The sequence below is a fragment of the Thamnophis elegans genome, chromosome 12, assembly GCF_009769535.1.
Source record: "Thamnophis elegans isolate rThaEle1 chromosome 12, rThaEle1.pri, whole genome shotgun sequence".
NCBI classification, from domain to species: domain Eukaryota; kingdom Metazoa; phylum Chordata; class Lepidosauria; order Squamata; family Colubridae; genus Thamnophis; species Thamnophis elegans.
The window spans coordinates 37440449-37455607 of record NC_045552.1 but is presented as its reverse complement, the minus strand read 5'-3'; the positions used below and the strand labels follow the sequence as shown (position 1 = coordinate 37455607).

General features: G+C 44.7%; 1 protein-coding gene across 2 annotated transcripts in view; it reads right to left on the bottom strand.

The window, feature by feature from the left end:
* The window catches only part of AMOT (angiomotin), a 57103-nt gene that overhangs the window by 26654 nt on the left and 15290 nt on the right, over positions 1-15159 (bottom strand). For both annotated transcript variants that reach the window (XM_032227938.1, XM_032227937.1), the window contains exons 2-5: positions 11935-12070; positions 10057-10939; positions 4807-5254; positions 2652-2796 (exon numbers count right to left, since the gene is read on the bottom strand). In XM_032227938.1, coding sequence (XP_032083829.1) covers positions 2652-2796; positions 4807-5254; positions 10057-10883 — 1420 coding nt within the window. In that variant the 5' untranslated portion in view covers positions 10884-10939; positions 11935-12070. The remainder of the gene's footprint in view (positions 1-2651; positions 2797-4806; positions 5255-10056; positions 10940-11934; positions 12071-15159) is intronic.

Genomic DNA, 15159 nt, shown 5'->3' with positions numbered 1-15159 from the left:
TTGTCCTCAGTGTCAGGAATGTTCTCCTTAGTTCCAGGTTGGGTTTCTCTTTATTGAGCTTCCACTTATCACTTCTTGTCCTGCCCTCAGGTGCTCACAGCTGTATTATAAAACCGGAAAGTGGGGGGAGGAGCTAAAAACACCCCTTGCCAGAAGGGCAAGACAGACCCCCCTTCCCAACTGGGCGCTTAGGTAGCTCTTTAGTAACATGTGAATAGAGATGCAATCATCCAGGCCAAAAGTATCTTAAAAGGTTAACTCATGGCAACTGGACCAAAGTTTATTAAAACTGAGACGTTTAGTTGCTCATCCAAGAAACGTCTTCAGGCAACATGAAAAGTTGGGTAGGCAGAGAATCAGATATTCATCAGAAAGGACCAATTCTTGCCATACAAATTTTCATATTGACCGAAAACTTACTTGGATGAGTAATAAAACATTTCAGTTTTAATAAACTTTGGTGCTTGATTTAATCTTTTAAGATACTTTTGGTCTGGATGATTGGATTTCCATTTATACATTGCTTTTCAATTTGGGGAGAAACCCACTGCACTCTGTAAGGCAAGAGTTGGTTCTTTCCAACTGTCTGATTCTCCACCTACCCAAATGTTCATTTTGACTGAAGAAGTTACTTGGATGAGTAATGAAACATCTGTTTTAATAACTTTGGTCCAGTTGCCATGCTTTAAACTTTTTCATATAGCTTATTAGTACTGTACTCACACAAGTGAATAGGAGCCAGCATAAAATATCTATTTGATCTCATTTCTCTTTAAAATAAATACATTAACTTTAAAATAAATCCAAATGAAATATACCTAAGAAATCTATTTCCCCAATTTATTAATTTCCCCCTGTGGTCACATTAATGCTACCGTTTCTTGGTGGTCCCACCTGATACTCAGGTTCAACTGCCAGAAAGACACAAATGGCAAAGAGGTTAATGATGGAAGCTGTCCTGCCATTCCCCCTCAGGTGAAGAAAAGCCCATCTCTTCTTGTACAGGGCTGGATCAAGAAATGGGGGCCAGGTGATTTACAGATTCAAGTCCAGCAGGAAGTGCTCTTCTTCTGCTGCATTTCTGATCCTATCATTTGATACCCCAAACAAGAGAATTGTTCTGGAGACTCGGCCAGTGTAGGATTTGGTCAAGCAACCTCGGGAAGCAGTGTTGATGGATGGCCACTGGACTTCACTGTCACTGACCTTTGGCTCCCTTGTGCATCTATGTGAAGATGCTCAGGGACCTCGCCTGGAGTTTGGAGGATGGACAGCCCTCTTGGTTAAGGCAGGTGATGGAGTCTGGTTGCCCTGGCTGAGTGGATGTAGGCTGATATGTTCAGTCCAGACAAGGGCTAGATAATGTTAATCCCTGGGAAAACTCAGTCAGAATGGAAAGCACAACCCAGATCTGGATAGAACCAGGTTAAGTTTCTTCGAGAACATTTTTTTTGTGGTTCTGGAAATAGGTCCTATTGTGGAGGGTCTGGCAGCTCTGGCTGGAGAAGACGGAACTAGCCACAGGCTTTAAGCACCTCTCTAAATTAATGAGGTGCACTCTGGGCGGACCACAGATAGACAGGATTTAGGAATTAAAACCAGTGCAAAATGCAGCATCCCAATTCGTTCATCCACCAGACTGATTTGTTTTTGGCTTTGGGACTTCCTTATAAAGGCCTAAATGGTTTAAGATCATGATAGATGAAAGCGCATATCAGCCCATGTGAATAGCATGCTCAGAGCTCAAGGTCTCTCTTGGAGGTCCTTTCAAGTGTCCAGCCATGAGGAGGGGGAGGTTGAGATCTCTCTTTTCCAAAGGCGACTCTCTGCTTTCTAAATGCTCATGCTGCCACTACTTTCCTTGTTAAATTTAGGTAGGTTGACTTAACCCTTTGCAGAGCAGAATAACTGTAAGTGGTAGTAAGATAAAGGTTCCCCTTGCAGATATGTGCTAGTCGTTCACGACTCTAGGGGGCAGTGCTCATCTCCGTTTCAAAGCCAAAGTGCCAGCACTGTCCAAAGACGTCTCCGTGGTCATGTGGCCGGCATGACTAAACGCCAAAGGCGCACGGAACACTGTTTCCTTCCCACCAAAGGTGGCTCCTATTTTTCTACTTGCATTTTTACATGCTTTCGAACTGCTAGGTTGGCAGAAGGTGGGACAAGTAACAGGAGCTCACTCTGTTACGCAGCGCGAGGGATTCAAACCGCCAAACTGCCAATCTTTGTGATCGACAAGCTCAGCATCTTAGCCATTGAGCCACTGCGTCCCTAAGTGATACTAATGCAGTGCTTTTAAAAAAAAGACGATTGCTATCCTATCCTCCTGGGCCACATTAATAAAAATGGTTTTGAACTTCTAAATTCTTTGAGGACAATTTTGGGGCTATAAACTCAGTCAACTGAGACTGAACTCAGCAACGCAGATTGAACTTTGTAGCTGGACAGGAAATTAATTCCTCCCCAACCTAAATTATGAGATTGAATGTTCACAAGAGTAAATATAATGTGAACATATAAAGGATTTTACAAAGGGAGAAAAAGTGAGTTGCATAGTATTTTCTGGGTTCTTTTTTTCAGGAGCCACAGAATATATCACTGATCTTAAATCACTCAGCAGCAATAAGAAGAACTTCAAAAGTTTCTTTTACCTCTGAGATCACGATTAAAATCATGAAGTCTACGGATTTCGCATTCCAGCTTGTTTCTCATGGTCTTTTCCAGAGACTCCCTCTTGGAAGACGACTTTTCCAGATTCTTATAAGCCTCTGAAACTTGTTGTATTTCTGTTTCTAGCTATAACAAACAATTAAACGAGAATAAAACACAAAAAATATTCAGCGGGGCATTCCAACATTCAACTCTGAATTCCCTCAGTTCTTGCAAAACTCCCAGAAGGTTTGTTGCCTGGTTTGGACAGTGAGAAGAGGAAGCACTCCAGCCTGGCAGCTGACCATAGAAAGAGTCCCTTTCATGTGGCACCCAATGCCAGGTTGGCCCCCGACATGGGCAGCCGGACTCCAGGATGTCTGCAGGGGGAGCCAGCTGGGAGCCAAATGTGACACTGCCAGAGGGACTCAGCGTACAAAAGTCACACAACCTGCATCAAGACACTGCGGGATGTGTCTCCCTTGCAATCTTCCAAGGTATTGTGAATCAACCTTAGAGACATTTCAACACCTTGACAAAATCTGGATTTGCAGGGCTTGAACATAGGATGTTTATGCTTTGCGCTAAGACATTATTCACTTCAAACATGTTGAACAAGCACAATGACTGGGCTGACATATCATGCTGTAACAACCAGACAAATGGCATGATAGTTTAGCATAATATCTGAGCTCAGCCTTTGCCCCAAACTAGAGACTCATTATCTCTGAAGGGGATGATGTAGTTTTCCCTCAACCTAGGCCCAATTTTCATCTCCCGCAATTTCCAGGGAATATTTACTAACAGCCTGGTTTGAAATGATGGGAGTCAAAAGTTAATGGAGGGTTGGAAATAGCAAAGGTGGGATTAATGGGGAAAGATGGGGGGGGGGGCAAACTGGGGAAAGGTACTAAAACAATAGAATTAAAAAAGAAAAAAAAGATTAGAAAGAAAAAATATAGAAATTACAAGAATAAGAAAAAATTAGGCGAATGGGTGGAGAGAATATAAGAGAAGTTCCTGAGACACTAAGAGAAAATGATTGAAAAAAAGAAAGAAGAAAAAGGATTTACTAGTAGAATAGAATGAAATTTGGTAAATATAGCCAATGGTATATAGCCAATAAGATGTGAGGGATATAGATTAATACTATTAATTGTGGATCATTAACTAAGTGAAATGTTTACTATATAAAATTAAATTTGAGGATATATGCTATCAATAGTAAAACAGAGTAATAGATGGAAATGATATGTTAAATTTGATTAACTTGGGAGAGGCAATAATGATATTGTTTATAGATTAAGAAGAAATTAAAATTAAGCAGGAAAATATGGAAAGAAAATAAGATGGCTGAAATGTGAAATGAAAATACGATGTAAAATGAACTATGCATAACAGAAGATGTAAAGGGGGGAAACCTGGACAAGTTTATAAAAGAAGTTAAAATATGTAACAAACAATAAAAAAAACTTTGTTTCATTAAAAAAAAGGTAATGGAGGCTTGGGAAAACCCCGCCTGCAGCCAATAGCCAGCGGTTTTTCCCTCAGCCTTCCTGGGAGGGCCAAGGCCTCAGTGCCAGGCTTTCTCCACACCAAGCCCCTCAGCCTTCGCTTCTCTCAAGGCGCCTCTATTGAAGTAGCCCCAAAATTAGACACAGTGCAGGTGGTCCTCAGGTTACGCCCACAATTGAGCCCAAAGTTTACGCGGCTAAGTGAGACATCTGTTAAGTTAATTTTGCCCCATTTTACAACCTCTCTTGCCACAGTCGTTGAGTGAATCATTGTAGTTGTTATGCTATTAACATGGTTGTTCAATGAACTGGCTTCCCCCTTGACATGGCTTGTCAGAAGGTCGCAAAAGGGGATCCCATGACTCCCCCCCCCCCAGGAAATGGCCACCGTCATAAATACGAAACAGTTGCCAAGCACCTGAATTTTGATCACATGACCATGAGGGGGCTGCAATGGTCACATGAAAAACAGTTGTAACTTGCAACCATCACTAAATGAACTGTTGTAAGCTGAGGACTACCTGTATGCCGGAGGGGAAGATGGGGGATGCCGTACAGGTGGTTGATTTGTGGCTTCTCCAAAGCAGCATCTTTGCGATAGTCAAAAGAGAAGGAGAAGGGAGAAAGACGACATTTTCCTTACCTTTTGCAACCTGGCCACTTTTTCATAGCATCCGTCCAGCTCTTGCTGTAGAGACTTGTTCTCCTCAGAGAGGATCTCCACCATTTGCTGGGCCCTGGAGACAATGACATAGGGGTCCACAGGCATTTGCTGGTAGGGAGAAGGGGCTGGCGGGGGCCTGGGCAGGGCCGAGTAAGAGTCTGCTTGCTGCTGTCCAGGAAGAGGTTGGCAGAATCGGTAGAGGTCACCCTGGTGCATCTGGCTGGGCAAAAAAAGTGGCTGTGTCCGGGGCAGAGAGAAGGGGTCTCCTTGGCTTGGGGTCAGAGGGGGCTGGTGTTGAGACGGTGACAGTCTGGAAGGGGGCAACGACTGCAACAGCGTCAGGGACCCCAAAGAGGTCAGGGAAGAGGTCGGGCTGTGGTGGTGGGGAGGCCGTTGCTGGAATGGCAGCTGAATCTCCGGGTTTTGCCTGTCAAGGACAAACCAACAATTCATTTAAAAAGGACACCACATTTGTACCTGCGGCTTCCCTATCTTGATGCCCCCACAGACACTTTGTAGGCTTCTATTCCATCACCATTTGAGCTTTGGGCTTCTTCTCCTTCTAGTCCCGTGATGGCGAACCCATGGCATACGTGCCAGAAGCGGCACATAGAACCCTCTATGTGGGCAAATGTGCCGCCGCCAGCTGCTCTTCTGGTTTCCGGTGCGCACATGCATGCCAGCCAGCTGGTCTTTGCTGACCCTGGAAAACGGCCTGAAAACAGTCCGAAGAATGCCCCCAAAACAGGGCTTTTTTCAGGCCATTTTTCTGGCCATTTTCCAGGCTGTTTTTGGACCATTTTCAGGCTTCTTTCAGGTCATTTTCTGGGCCATTTGCAGGCTCCAAAAACGCCCCCAAAACAGGCATGTGCACAGTAGCCAGCTGGCCTTCAAGTTTCCCACACTCTGGTGCACGCACATGTACACACATTCCAGTTTTGGCACTCGGTGCCAAAAAGGTTCACCATCACTGCCTTAGACCTTCCTGAAACAGCAGAGCTCATGTCGGTTGGGTTAGGATGCTAAGGGCTGTTGGGAGTGGATGGCGCTAGTCCCAGCTTTGGATGCTCAAGTGACTATCTACCCCTTGACACAGGATCTTCCAACCTCAGTGATAATGTGAACAACTTAGTTGCATGGATGCAACAGATGTGATGAAGCTCCAGGCTTACGTACAAGACAGTTTCCGTGGGCGTGGCTTGGTGGGCATGGCAGGGGAAGGGTACTGCAAAATCCCCATTCCCTCCCGATCAGCCGGGACTTAGGAGGCAGAGAATAGATGGGGGTGGGGGCAGTCATATGTGCTATTTGCCGAATCTCCGAACTACTCAAAATTCCCGCTACCGGTTCTCCAGAACTGGTCAGAACCTTCTGAATACCATTTCTGCTTCCACCCTCCACCATCACAATGGATGAAGCTTCTTGGATGAGAAGCGAAATGTCTTTTTCTTCTTCTTCCTCAAGGAAAAACAGGAGAAAAAAAAACCCCAGTCCAGTTGCCTTTTTGAAAAAGCACCTTTGAGGCAACCCTGACCTGGATGACTGAGGATCTCCAGAGATACTCGTCTGAGCTACTTCTTCAAGGAGGACATTTTAAGAGAGAAAACAAACCTTCAGTTTCAGCTGAAAGTGACGGAGGTGACTGCATGCTTTGCTAACCTACTTCCTGGCAAGGAGACCAGTCTGCAGTTGCAGGTGGGCCCCCAAAGCCTGGGGCCCAGCCCTCCAAGTACCTCTAAAGCCAACTGCGGCTAAACTATAATTTCTGACATGCCAGAAATAGGACCATAATTAACCCGGAGAGCTATCATGTCAATGAAAGTCTGCAGAGATTCTCAGTCATCCAGGTCATGGTTGTCCCAAAGGTGCTTTTTCAGGAGGCAACTGGACTTTCTTGTACGGGAACTATTTGCACTACTCAGGTGACCCTGAAGATACAGATAAAACTCCAAGTGGCCTCCAGGACTCTCTAAAAGGATGCAAACAACCAGTTGTCTACAAGGAATATAAATCCTTCCATTCCCCACTGTCCTGTCATAGCTGAAGAAGCTTCTTGTTCAACTAAAAAACAAGAAAGTCCAGTTGCCTTCTGAAAAAGCACCTTTGGGTCTATCATGCCAATACTATTTCATTAATTTATCTTAAGTTGGATGACCTTGAGTTTTTCTTGAAGGAACACACTTAATATGAATCAAGATACTTGATACTTTTTCCAAGTCCAAAATTACGATTTTTGTGCCCAGGCACCAAATATTTCTATTGCAGCTTCGAGATTCTCCACAGATAGTCAATAAACCTGGATTCTCAGGTTTATTTAAACCTGTTTTATAGGAAGTTACCTTACCCAAAGAAGCCTGTCAGGCCTTGTCGGAGTAAAGGCAAGTTCATGCCTATCTTATGCCTTGTGGGAAACAAGTTTTCGTGGAGTTTTGACTGAACTCTTTTTAATAACAATGAAAAATTCTGCATTTTCAATGTTTAATATTGTTAGATCTGTGTAATGTTAGATCTGTGTAATGTTTTATAACTGCAAATATTGTAAAAATATTTACAGTATTTTTGTAAAAATAATTACAATATTTACAATTATTATGCTGTTCTGGAAAATATTTTGAAAGGTGAAAATTTAAAGTTGTAAGTAAGATTAGGTTTTATTATGAATAACAGAATTGGGAGGAACCTTGGTGGTCTTCTAGTCCAACCCCCTCCTCAAGCAGAAAACCCTACACCACTTCAGACAAATGTTTGTCTAATCTCTTCTTAAAAACCTCCAGTGTTGGAACATTTATACCTACTTGGGGCAAGCTGTTCCACTGGTTAATTGTTCTGTCAGGAAATTCTTCCTTAGTTCTAGGTTGCTTCTCTCCTTAATTAGTTTCCATCCGTTGCTTCTTGTCCTGCCCTCAGGTGCTTTGGAGAATAGCTTGACTCTCTCTTCCTTGTGGCAGCCCCACAAATATTTGAAGATTGCTATCATATCATTCCTAGTCCAGGGGTGAAATCCAGCAAGTTCTGGAGAACCAGTAGCGGAAATTTTGAATAGTTTGGAGAACCGGCTGGCCCCAGAGTGGGGTGGAAATGGAGATTTTGCAGTATCCTTCCCCTGGAGTGGGGTAGCAATGGATTTTGCAGTATCCTTCCCCTGCCACACCCACCAAGACATGCCCACAGTAAAAAAAAAATAATTTCACCACTGCTTTAGTCCTTTTTATTAAACTAGACATTTCCAATTCCTGCACTTGTTCTTCATATGTTTTACTGTCCAGCCCTCCTAATCTTCTTGGTTGATCTTCTCTGCACTCTTTCCAGAGCCTCAACATCTTTTTTGTATCAGTGATAAAAAATGGATGCAATGTTCCAAGCGTGGTCTTACCAAAGCTAATTATAAAGGGATGTCAACACTTCACGTGATTTTGATGTGCTCCTAGCTTTACTCTGCTCAGGTCCATCCATCCTTCCCTTGACTTTTGTAAACTTTGCTTACTGGGCTGTTTCAAACTGTAACACGTAAAAGGATTTGACTGCTGAGCCCAGCACAATGCAGTCCACTGAAAAAGGCTCAGAGAATAAAACTCGGTTCTGAGTTGAAATTTTGAGAATGGCTGCGCTATTGTTTACTCGGCCAGATGTTCCCAATTGCCTGCAAAGACTTCTTCTGAAGACATCTGCCAGAGGCCTTTCACAAGGCACTGTAACCTGTCTGTTCTGGCATTCTTCCCTAGTTATTCAGGGAGATCAAAGACCTTTTTCAAGACCTTTCATGCATACAAACCGAGCATCTAAACACCAGCCGGGCGCTGATGTGGAGAAGCAAAGCATCCATTCCCCAAATATCAGGGTGCCATTCGGCCAAGCCCTGAGCAGGAAGTGGCTCAACTGCTAATCCACACAATTTTCTTGCCGGGGCATTAAAAATAAAAAATAAAACAAAGCATCCCTGCAAAACCAAAAACCTTTGGCATTTGGTGTGACTGACGTACATTTCCTGTCAGGTGAAGGAAACGCAGCCACTCCTTGCTGGATGATCAAATTGTTCAGGGGAAAAAGGACGAATGAGCTTGACGTTTCACCCTCTGGAACAGGAAAATAAATAGGTGCTACCAACCTAGAAGCAAAACACCTTCCACAACTCACCTGGAACATTCTGGAGATGCCCCACTGCTAGTCCCCCTCAGAAGACAGGGCAAGTTCATTTCAAGCAAGATGTTGTGGGCAATCTATTATTATTATTATTATTTAAAAAACATGGTCTCTGAGGGCATATTTGAGGAAGATCAGGAAGCCGGAAGGATCTCAAGTACTGTATTTTTGGAGTATAAGACGCACCAGAGTATAAGACGCAGCAAGGTTTTGAAGAGGAAAATTTTTAAAAAAGTTTTTGCACTCTGCAAACCTCCCAAAAATGGCCCGTTTTTTGCAAAAATAGACCCATTTTAAAAAAAAAAAAAAAGAAAAAAGGGCATGAATAGCCCTTAAGATGCTTGTAGAGCGCTCGGGGGGGGGGGAGCAAAACAAGCAAAAAACGGCCCATTTATTGCAAAAATGGGCCTGTTTTTTATCAAAAAAGGGCATGAATAGACTTTAGGAAGCTTATAGAGTGCTGCTGGGGGCTGGGGGTAGGGGCAAAATGGCTGTTTTTCGCTCATTTCTGCCCTCCCCAGCCCCCAGGAGCTCTCTAAACGTCTCTTACAAGCTATGCATGACCATTTTGGTGAAGGGGGTGGGGTTTCTGGTGGCAAAAAATGCTATATTCAGTGTATAAGACGCACCCAGATTTTCAGCCTCTTTTTTTGAGGGAAAAAGGTGCGTCTTATACTCTGAAAAATAGGGTATCTCCAAACTTTGCCTTTCCTGAATGCCTAACTAGCTTGAGAGCTGGCTCTGAATGCCACGGCTCAAATTGATCACTGTGTGACTGAACTCCAGTCGTGCCATATTTTCAGTTGGGGGGTGTGTGTCAGGGAAAAAGTGAAAAGTTGGGATGTAGTACAGAGACACTGACACGCAACAAAAGCCCTCCCCCTGTTGGAGAATCTTCCAGAGAAAATGAGCCTCCAATCCCCAGATCCAACACTACCATTCTGGCACCCGATTGTGACAAGCCCAAATCCCACCACCTTTGACAAGGCCCACCCAAGAACACCAGACAACAGAAAGGACAAAATGGCACCCAAACGGCAACTTCCTAAACATTGGTGGTTAGAACTGCAAGGAGGTTGAACTGCTTACCGGAACGAGCCGTATTCAGGGGGATGCTGGTACCTCATGGTGGGCCCGTCAGAGCGTCCTTGCTGGGGCAGGCGGTGGTCACTATAGAAATGCCCAGGATCCAGAGGCTTACAGCCCATAGACGGGCTGGACACATTCTTGTATGGGTATTCGGGAGGAGGCCCCCTGTGCTCCATGCCTTTCACCCCGGGCTGCGGAGGGCCTGCCCCAGAAGTCTTGTAGAAGTCATTAGTCTGTTGGGAGGAGAGGGGGGACAGTGGGGCGCTGGTGACGGGGGCATGGGCCTTCACGCCACTGGTAGCCAGAGACAGCTGCATCAGCCGCTCACTCAGGGAGCGGACGTGTCCTTGCTTGAGGTCCCTCAGTCCTTCATCCTGGTGGACCTTCCCTGGGCTCAGCCGCTGTACGGTGGGGCGCCCTTCGGTCCTCATCTTCTGGTTGGAGACACCGGTTACATAAAACGCCGCTCCAACGCTGGCGTGTGGTTGACCCCTGAAATACTGAGACTGGACTTTGGCTTCTTCGTAGGTCGGGAGGTCCTCGCCTGTTTGGAGCCTTGGCGAGAGCTGCTTCTCCATGATACAGTTGTCCATTTGAATCTCCTGGCCCTGGGGCTCTTGGCGAGCAACATGGGTCCCAATGGGATGGTCCTGGCTGCTCAGCCCTTCGTTGGGAGCCCCGGGGCTCCCGTTGCTGGCAAAAGGCAGGGTGGCCTGTTGGTGCAAAGCAAGGAGGGTGCGGCTCTCGTTGGGATTCCCATATCGGAGCTGCTCCTGCAGCAAACGCTGTAAAACTGTCGTTGCGGTTGGCTCTTCTGAATTCCTCATCTCCACTGTGGTGCCCCCTGGGTGGAACGCAAAAGGGAGCCGTGGCTGCCCTGGGCCTGGAGGGAGAGAAAGGAGGATTACTGAAGGAGCTAATGAGGAAGGGCGGGCAGGGGAAGAAAGGAGGGGAGAAACCTTTAAAGTTGGGAGAGATAAATAAAAATAGAGGGACCCCCTCATGAAAGGTGAGTTTCTATGGGGAAATGTCTTGAGGCAAGAACCACGATTTTTCAAACTTCTTTCTGAGTGGCACAGGGATACAATAGGTCAGTGGTTTCCAAACTTGGGAACTTTAAGACTTGTGGACTTCAACTCCCAGAATTCCCCAGCCAGCCATGCTTGACATCTTTAAGCCTAGCAGACTCTAACAAAGCTGGCTGGGGAATTCTGGGAGTTGAAGTCCACAAGTCTTAAAGTTCCCAAGTTTGGACACCACTGCAATAGGTGATGACACATCATTAAAACGAAAAGGTCCGAGATGTACACCTTGTTTGAGAGAAGAGGTTGAAGGTCAAAGGACTACCCTAAGCTTAAGGGCCTCATTTTGCCCTGTCTTTGAGTTTCGAAGACCAAGAGTATCGGGCTGAAAAGGTTTCTACTCTCCATCCAGGGGTGATCTGTGGGCTTCAAACAGAAGTGACAGTTGGACAACCCATCTAGAATGCCTCCACATCAACCAGACATGGTTTAAACCAGGGGTCTCCAACCATGCCAGCTTTAAGCCCGGTGGACGTCAACTCCCAGAATTCCCCAGCCAGCTTTGCTAACCAGGCTTAAAGATTCCAAGATTGGAGACCCTTGGTCTAGATATGTTGGAATGCAGCTCCCAGACTTCCTACTCCATAGGCTCATGCACTGTGCTGGATGGAATAAAACATATGAGAAGAAAGTTTCTCAAGTCACCATTTGTGGAAGGAACTTTTTGTAGTTGCTCCATAGTTAAGGCTTTCGTTTACACTTTCTTATCCCCAAAATATGATACATGAAAAAGCATGGTGGGCAGTTGCCGTGGGTGGAAAAGGACAAGCAATCTCTGAGGGCAAGCACTACTTACTTTTATTGGTGGACTCAGAAGAAGCTGTTCCGAAACATGAGGAGAAGCTGGTCCTTTTTGGCAAAGCAGGAATAGGGTTTTCACGATCTTGTTTTGATTGGAGTTACTCAATTAATTCTTCTCTCTTTAGAAAGATCTGAAAACAGGAAAAGGTAAAAATTAAAATTCAATATATAAATGTGTGCGCATGCGTGCCCTTTGCATCCACAACAAGAAGTTTCTTTTCTTAATTTTGAGCACAAAAGTTGGCCTTGGGAACACTACAACATTTGTTAAATCCTTAATACCTGAGGAATGTCCTTTTACTTCAACACACACACACACACACACACACACACACACAGACAGACAGACAGACACATACACGATTATGAAATCTTCCAAGGTTTTTGTGTTCTTGCCTGAGAATTTGAAGTATCTACTAAAGCAGGGGTGTCCAAACTTCTGGGATTCTGGGAGTTGAAGTCCACAAGTCTTAAAGTTCCCAAGTTTGAAGATCTCTGATCTAAATGGAGAGATTGCAGAGGAAGGGATTACAAGAGAGTAAATTATGCTGGTTGGGAAATTCTGGGAGTTGAAATCCACAAGTCTTAAAGTTCCCAAGTTTGGACACCCCTGTACTAAAACATCAAATGACTTAAAACAGAGGCCAACTTTTATCATATTTTTATTGCCTACCTCTGCAAAAGTTTACAGACTTGGATCTACCTCTTCAGAATCTGAGACACCAGATTAGAAAGAATTCTAACCACAGGCAATAACACAGGTGAGACTAGGAAGCACAGTGTACTGAGGGAAACTTCCAGGCCTTCGGGGCGTCGTTCTCTGTGTGCTCCATGTATCCCCCACCAGTCTCCCTCAAATAAAAGTACCTCCTAATCTGAGGACCTAACTCTTCACAGGACGAAGGGAATGGACTCCCCATACTTATGGGGATGGGCTTTTAGGACAACTGAGAAGTCTTCCTACTGAGCTTGGCAGGCTACAAAGAAACGTTTCAGGCACCAGAAGATTGAATTTGCTGTTTGCGGATGCAAAGGAAAGGCATCAAATGGGTGAAGATGACAAGGTTTTGGTGTGTTGGTAAAAGGATAAAGCATGGGAATAAAAAAAGGGTGAGGGGAGAGGATATTCACTACCAGCAGTCCCCACTGCTTGAACCTGGTGTCAACTATGGTTGGGTTGGGTTAAAAAATTTAGGAAGGGCATGAAGTTTCCTAGTCAATCAAATTTTATTTATTCTACTTGGAATCAAATTGTAAGGAATAATATCAGCCTCTTGACCCGTGATGGCAAACCTATGGCACGTGGGCCACAGGTGGCACGCAGAGCCCTTTCTGTGGGCATGTGAACTGTCGCTCCAGCTCAGCTCCACCGCGCATGCACGCATGTCTCCCACCGACCAACTGATTTTTGGGTCTCTACTGCGCATGCGCTTTGGGTCTCAGGAGGCTGCAGGGAGGCCTACTAGGCCCAAAATGGGGCATGGGGGGGGTGTCGCATGTGCTTGCATGGGTGTGTGTGTGAGGGGAGCACGGGGGGGTGTCACGTGCTAATGCACAGGGGGTGGTCACAAACACATTGCATTATGGGTGTGTGCATGCGCTTTTCGCACACGATGACTAAAAGGTTAGCCATCACTGCTCTAGACAATTGGGGTTGAAAGGGAAATAATCACAATATTTTAATATGCAAAGAGGCAATGACTATAATAGAGTGCCAGGACATGAAGAGCCAGGTTAAAATCCATGTACTGCACGCTTGATCTCTCCAGAGTTACTTAAGGCTAGTTAATTCCTTCCCCAATAAATATATTTTGAAGCGTTAATGAATATGCAAAGCTGGAGAAATGAGGTAAGAGGGAAAAAATCATGTCTCCTTCATTCCTTGGAAAAGGAATGGAATAAATTTAACAACAACAACAAAAAATCAAGCCATTGCAATGTTTAAACTATGCACACCCTGGTTTGAATTAGGAGCTAAGACCATACAAACAGCCATGTTTATGGCTCGGGATTCTCAATGGTTTACTGTAAAGTAGAGAAAGTAGATTTTAATGGATTGAAGGCCTAAAACTGTGCATTTAAGCAAAATTATAGCTGTTGTTGGGGTGGGTGAATTAGGAGAATGATGAGTAAAGTTATGGAATGCTTTTAGAAAGCAGCAAAGATTTGTAGTGATAACAATGGGCATTTTATCTAGACTAGAGAGCTTAACTATGATTACAACTGTATACAAATGACTGTAGAATTCATGTGACCAAACATAGAAAGACAATGAGAGATAACTCATATCTTCTTCTGACTGGTTCCTAAGAGAGCTACTAAAGAGGACGTACACACACGCACACCCCTTCTCAAAGGGCTAGGAGAGGAAAGGAATGGTAGCGTCATCCGCAAGTTGAGAAAAATGTCTTTAAAAACACAGCAAAGTAGAACCTAAGCCAACAGCCTCACCCTCTCCTCCCCAATACTCTACAATTCCTGAAAATCATTCCTAGGACTTGTCCTAATCAATAACACTAAAACAATAGCAAAAGGAATGAAAAGAATGAAAAAGAAGAGAGAAAAGATTCCAACTGAATCATAAGAAGCTTAACATATCAGAAGATCAAATGCTTGTAAGAAAGCTAGAAATAAGACTGCCAGCGGATCATCTTAGGAAATAGTCAAGGCAGGTCTTCACAAGACGGTGGTGGGATCACCATTGCCCAGAATACGACCAAGGAGGCTCCTTCCATGTTGCTGTTATTTTCTCACTGAAGTGGTAACTATTTATTTGCGATTGTAGGCTTTCGAACTGCTGGGGTCGGCAGGAGCTGGGACAAATGGGTGGAGTCTTCTGGTTTAGCATCCCCACCACATGAGCCACCATGGTGATCAAAACCGTAGATGTCCATGGAGATTCTCAGTCAACCAGGTCCTGGTTGTCCCAAAGGTGCTTTTTTCAAGAGGCAACTGGACCTTCCCGTTTTTCTTTGAACAATGCAGTGAGCCATTTGCAGATCTGTACATTGGGGAAACGAAGTAACCACTTCACAAACGCATGGAACAACATAGGAGAACAAACACATCAGGGCTAGATTCAGCAGTCCATCTGCATTTAAAAGACACGGGCCACTCTTTTGAAGACAACAAAGTCCATATTTTGGACAGAGAGGACCACTGGTTTGAAAGAGGGGTCAAAGAGGCCATCTATGTCAAAATAGCCCTCTCTCAACAGAAG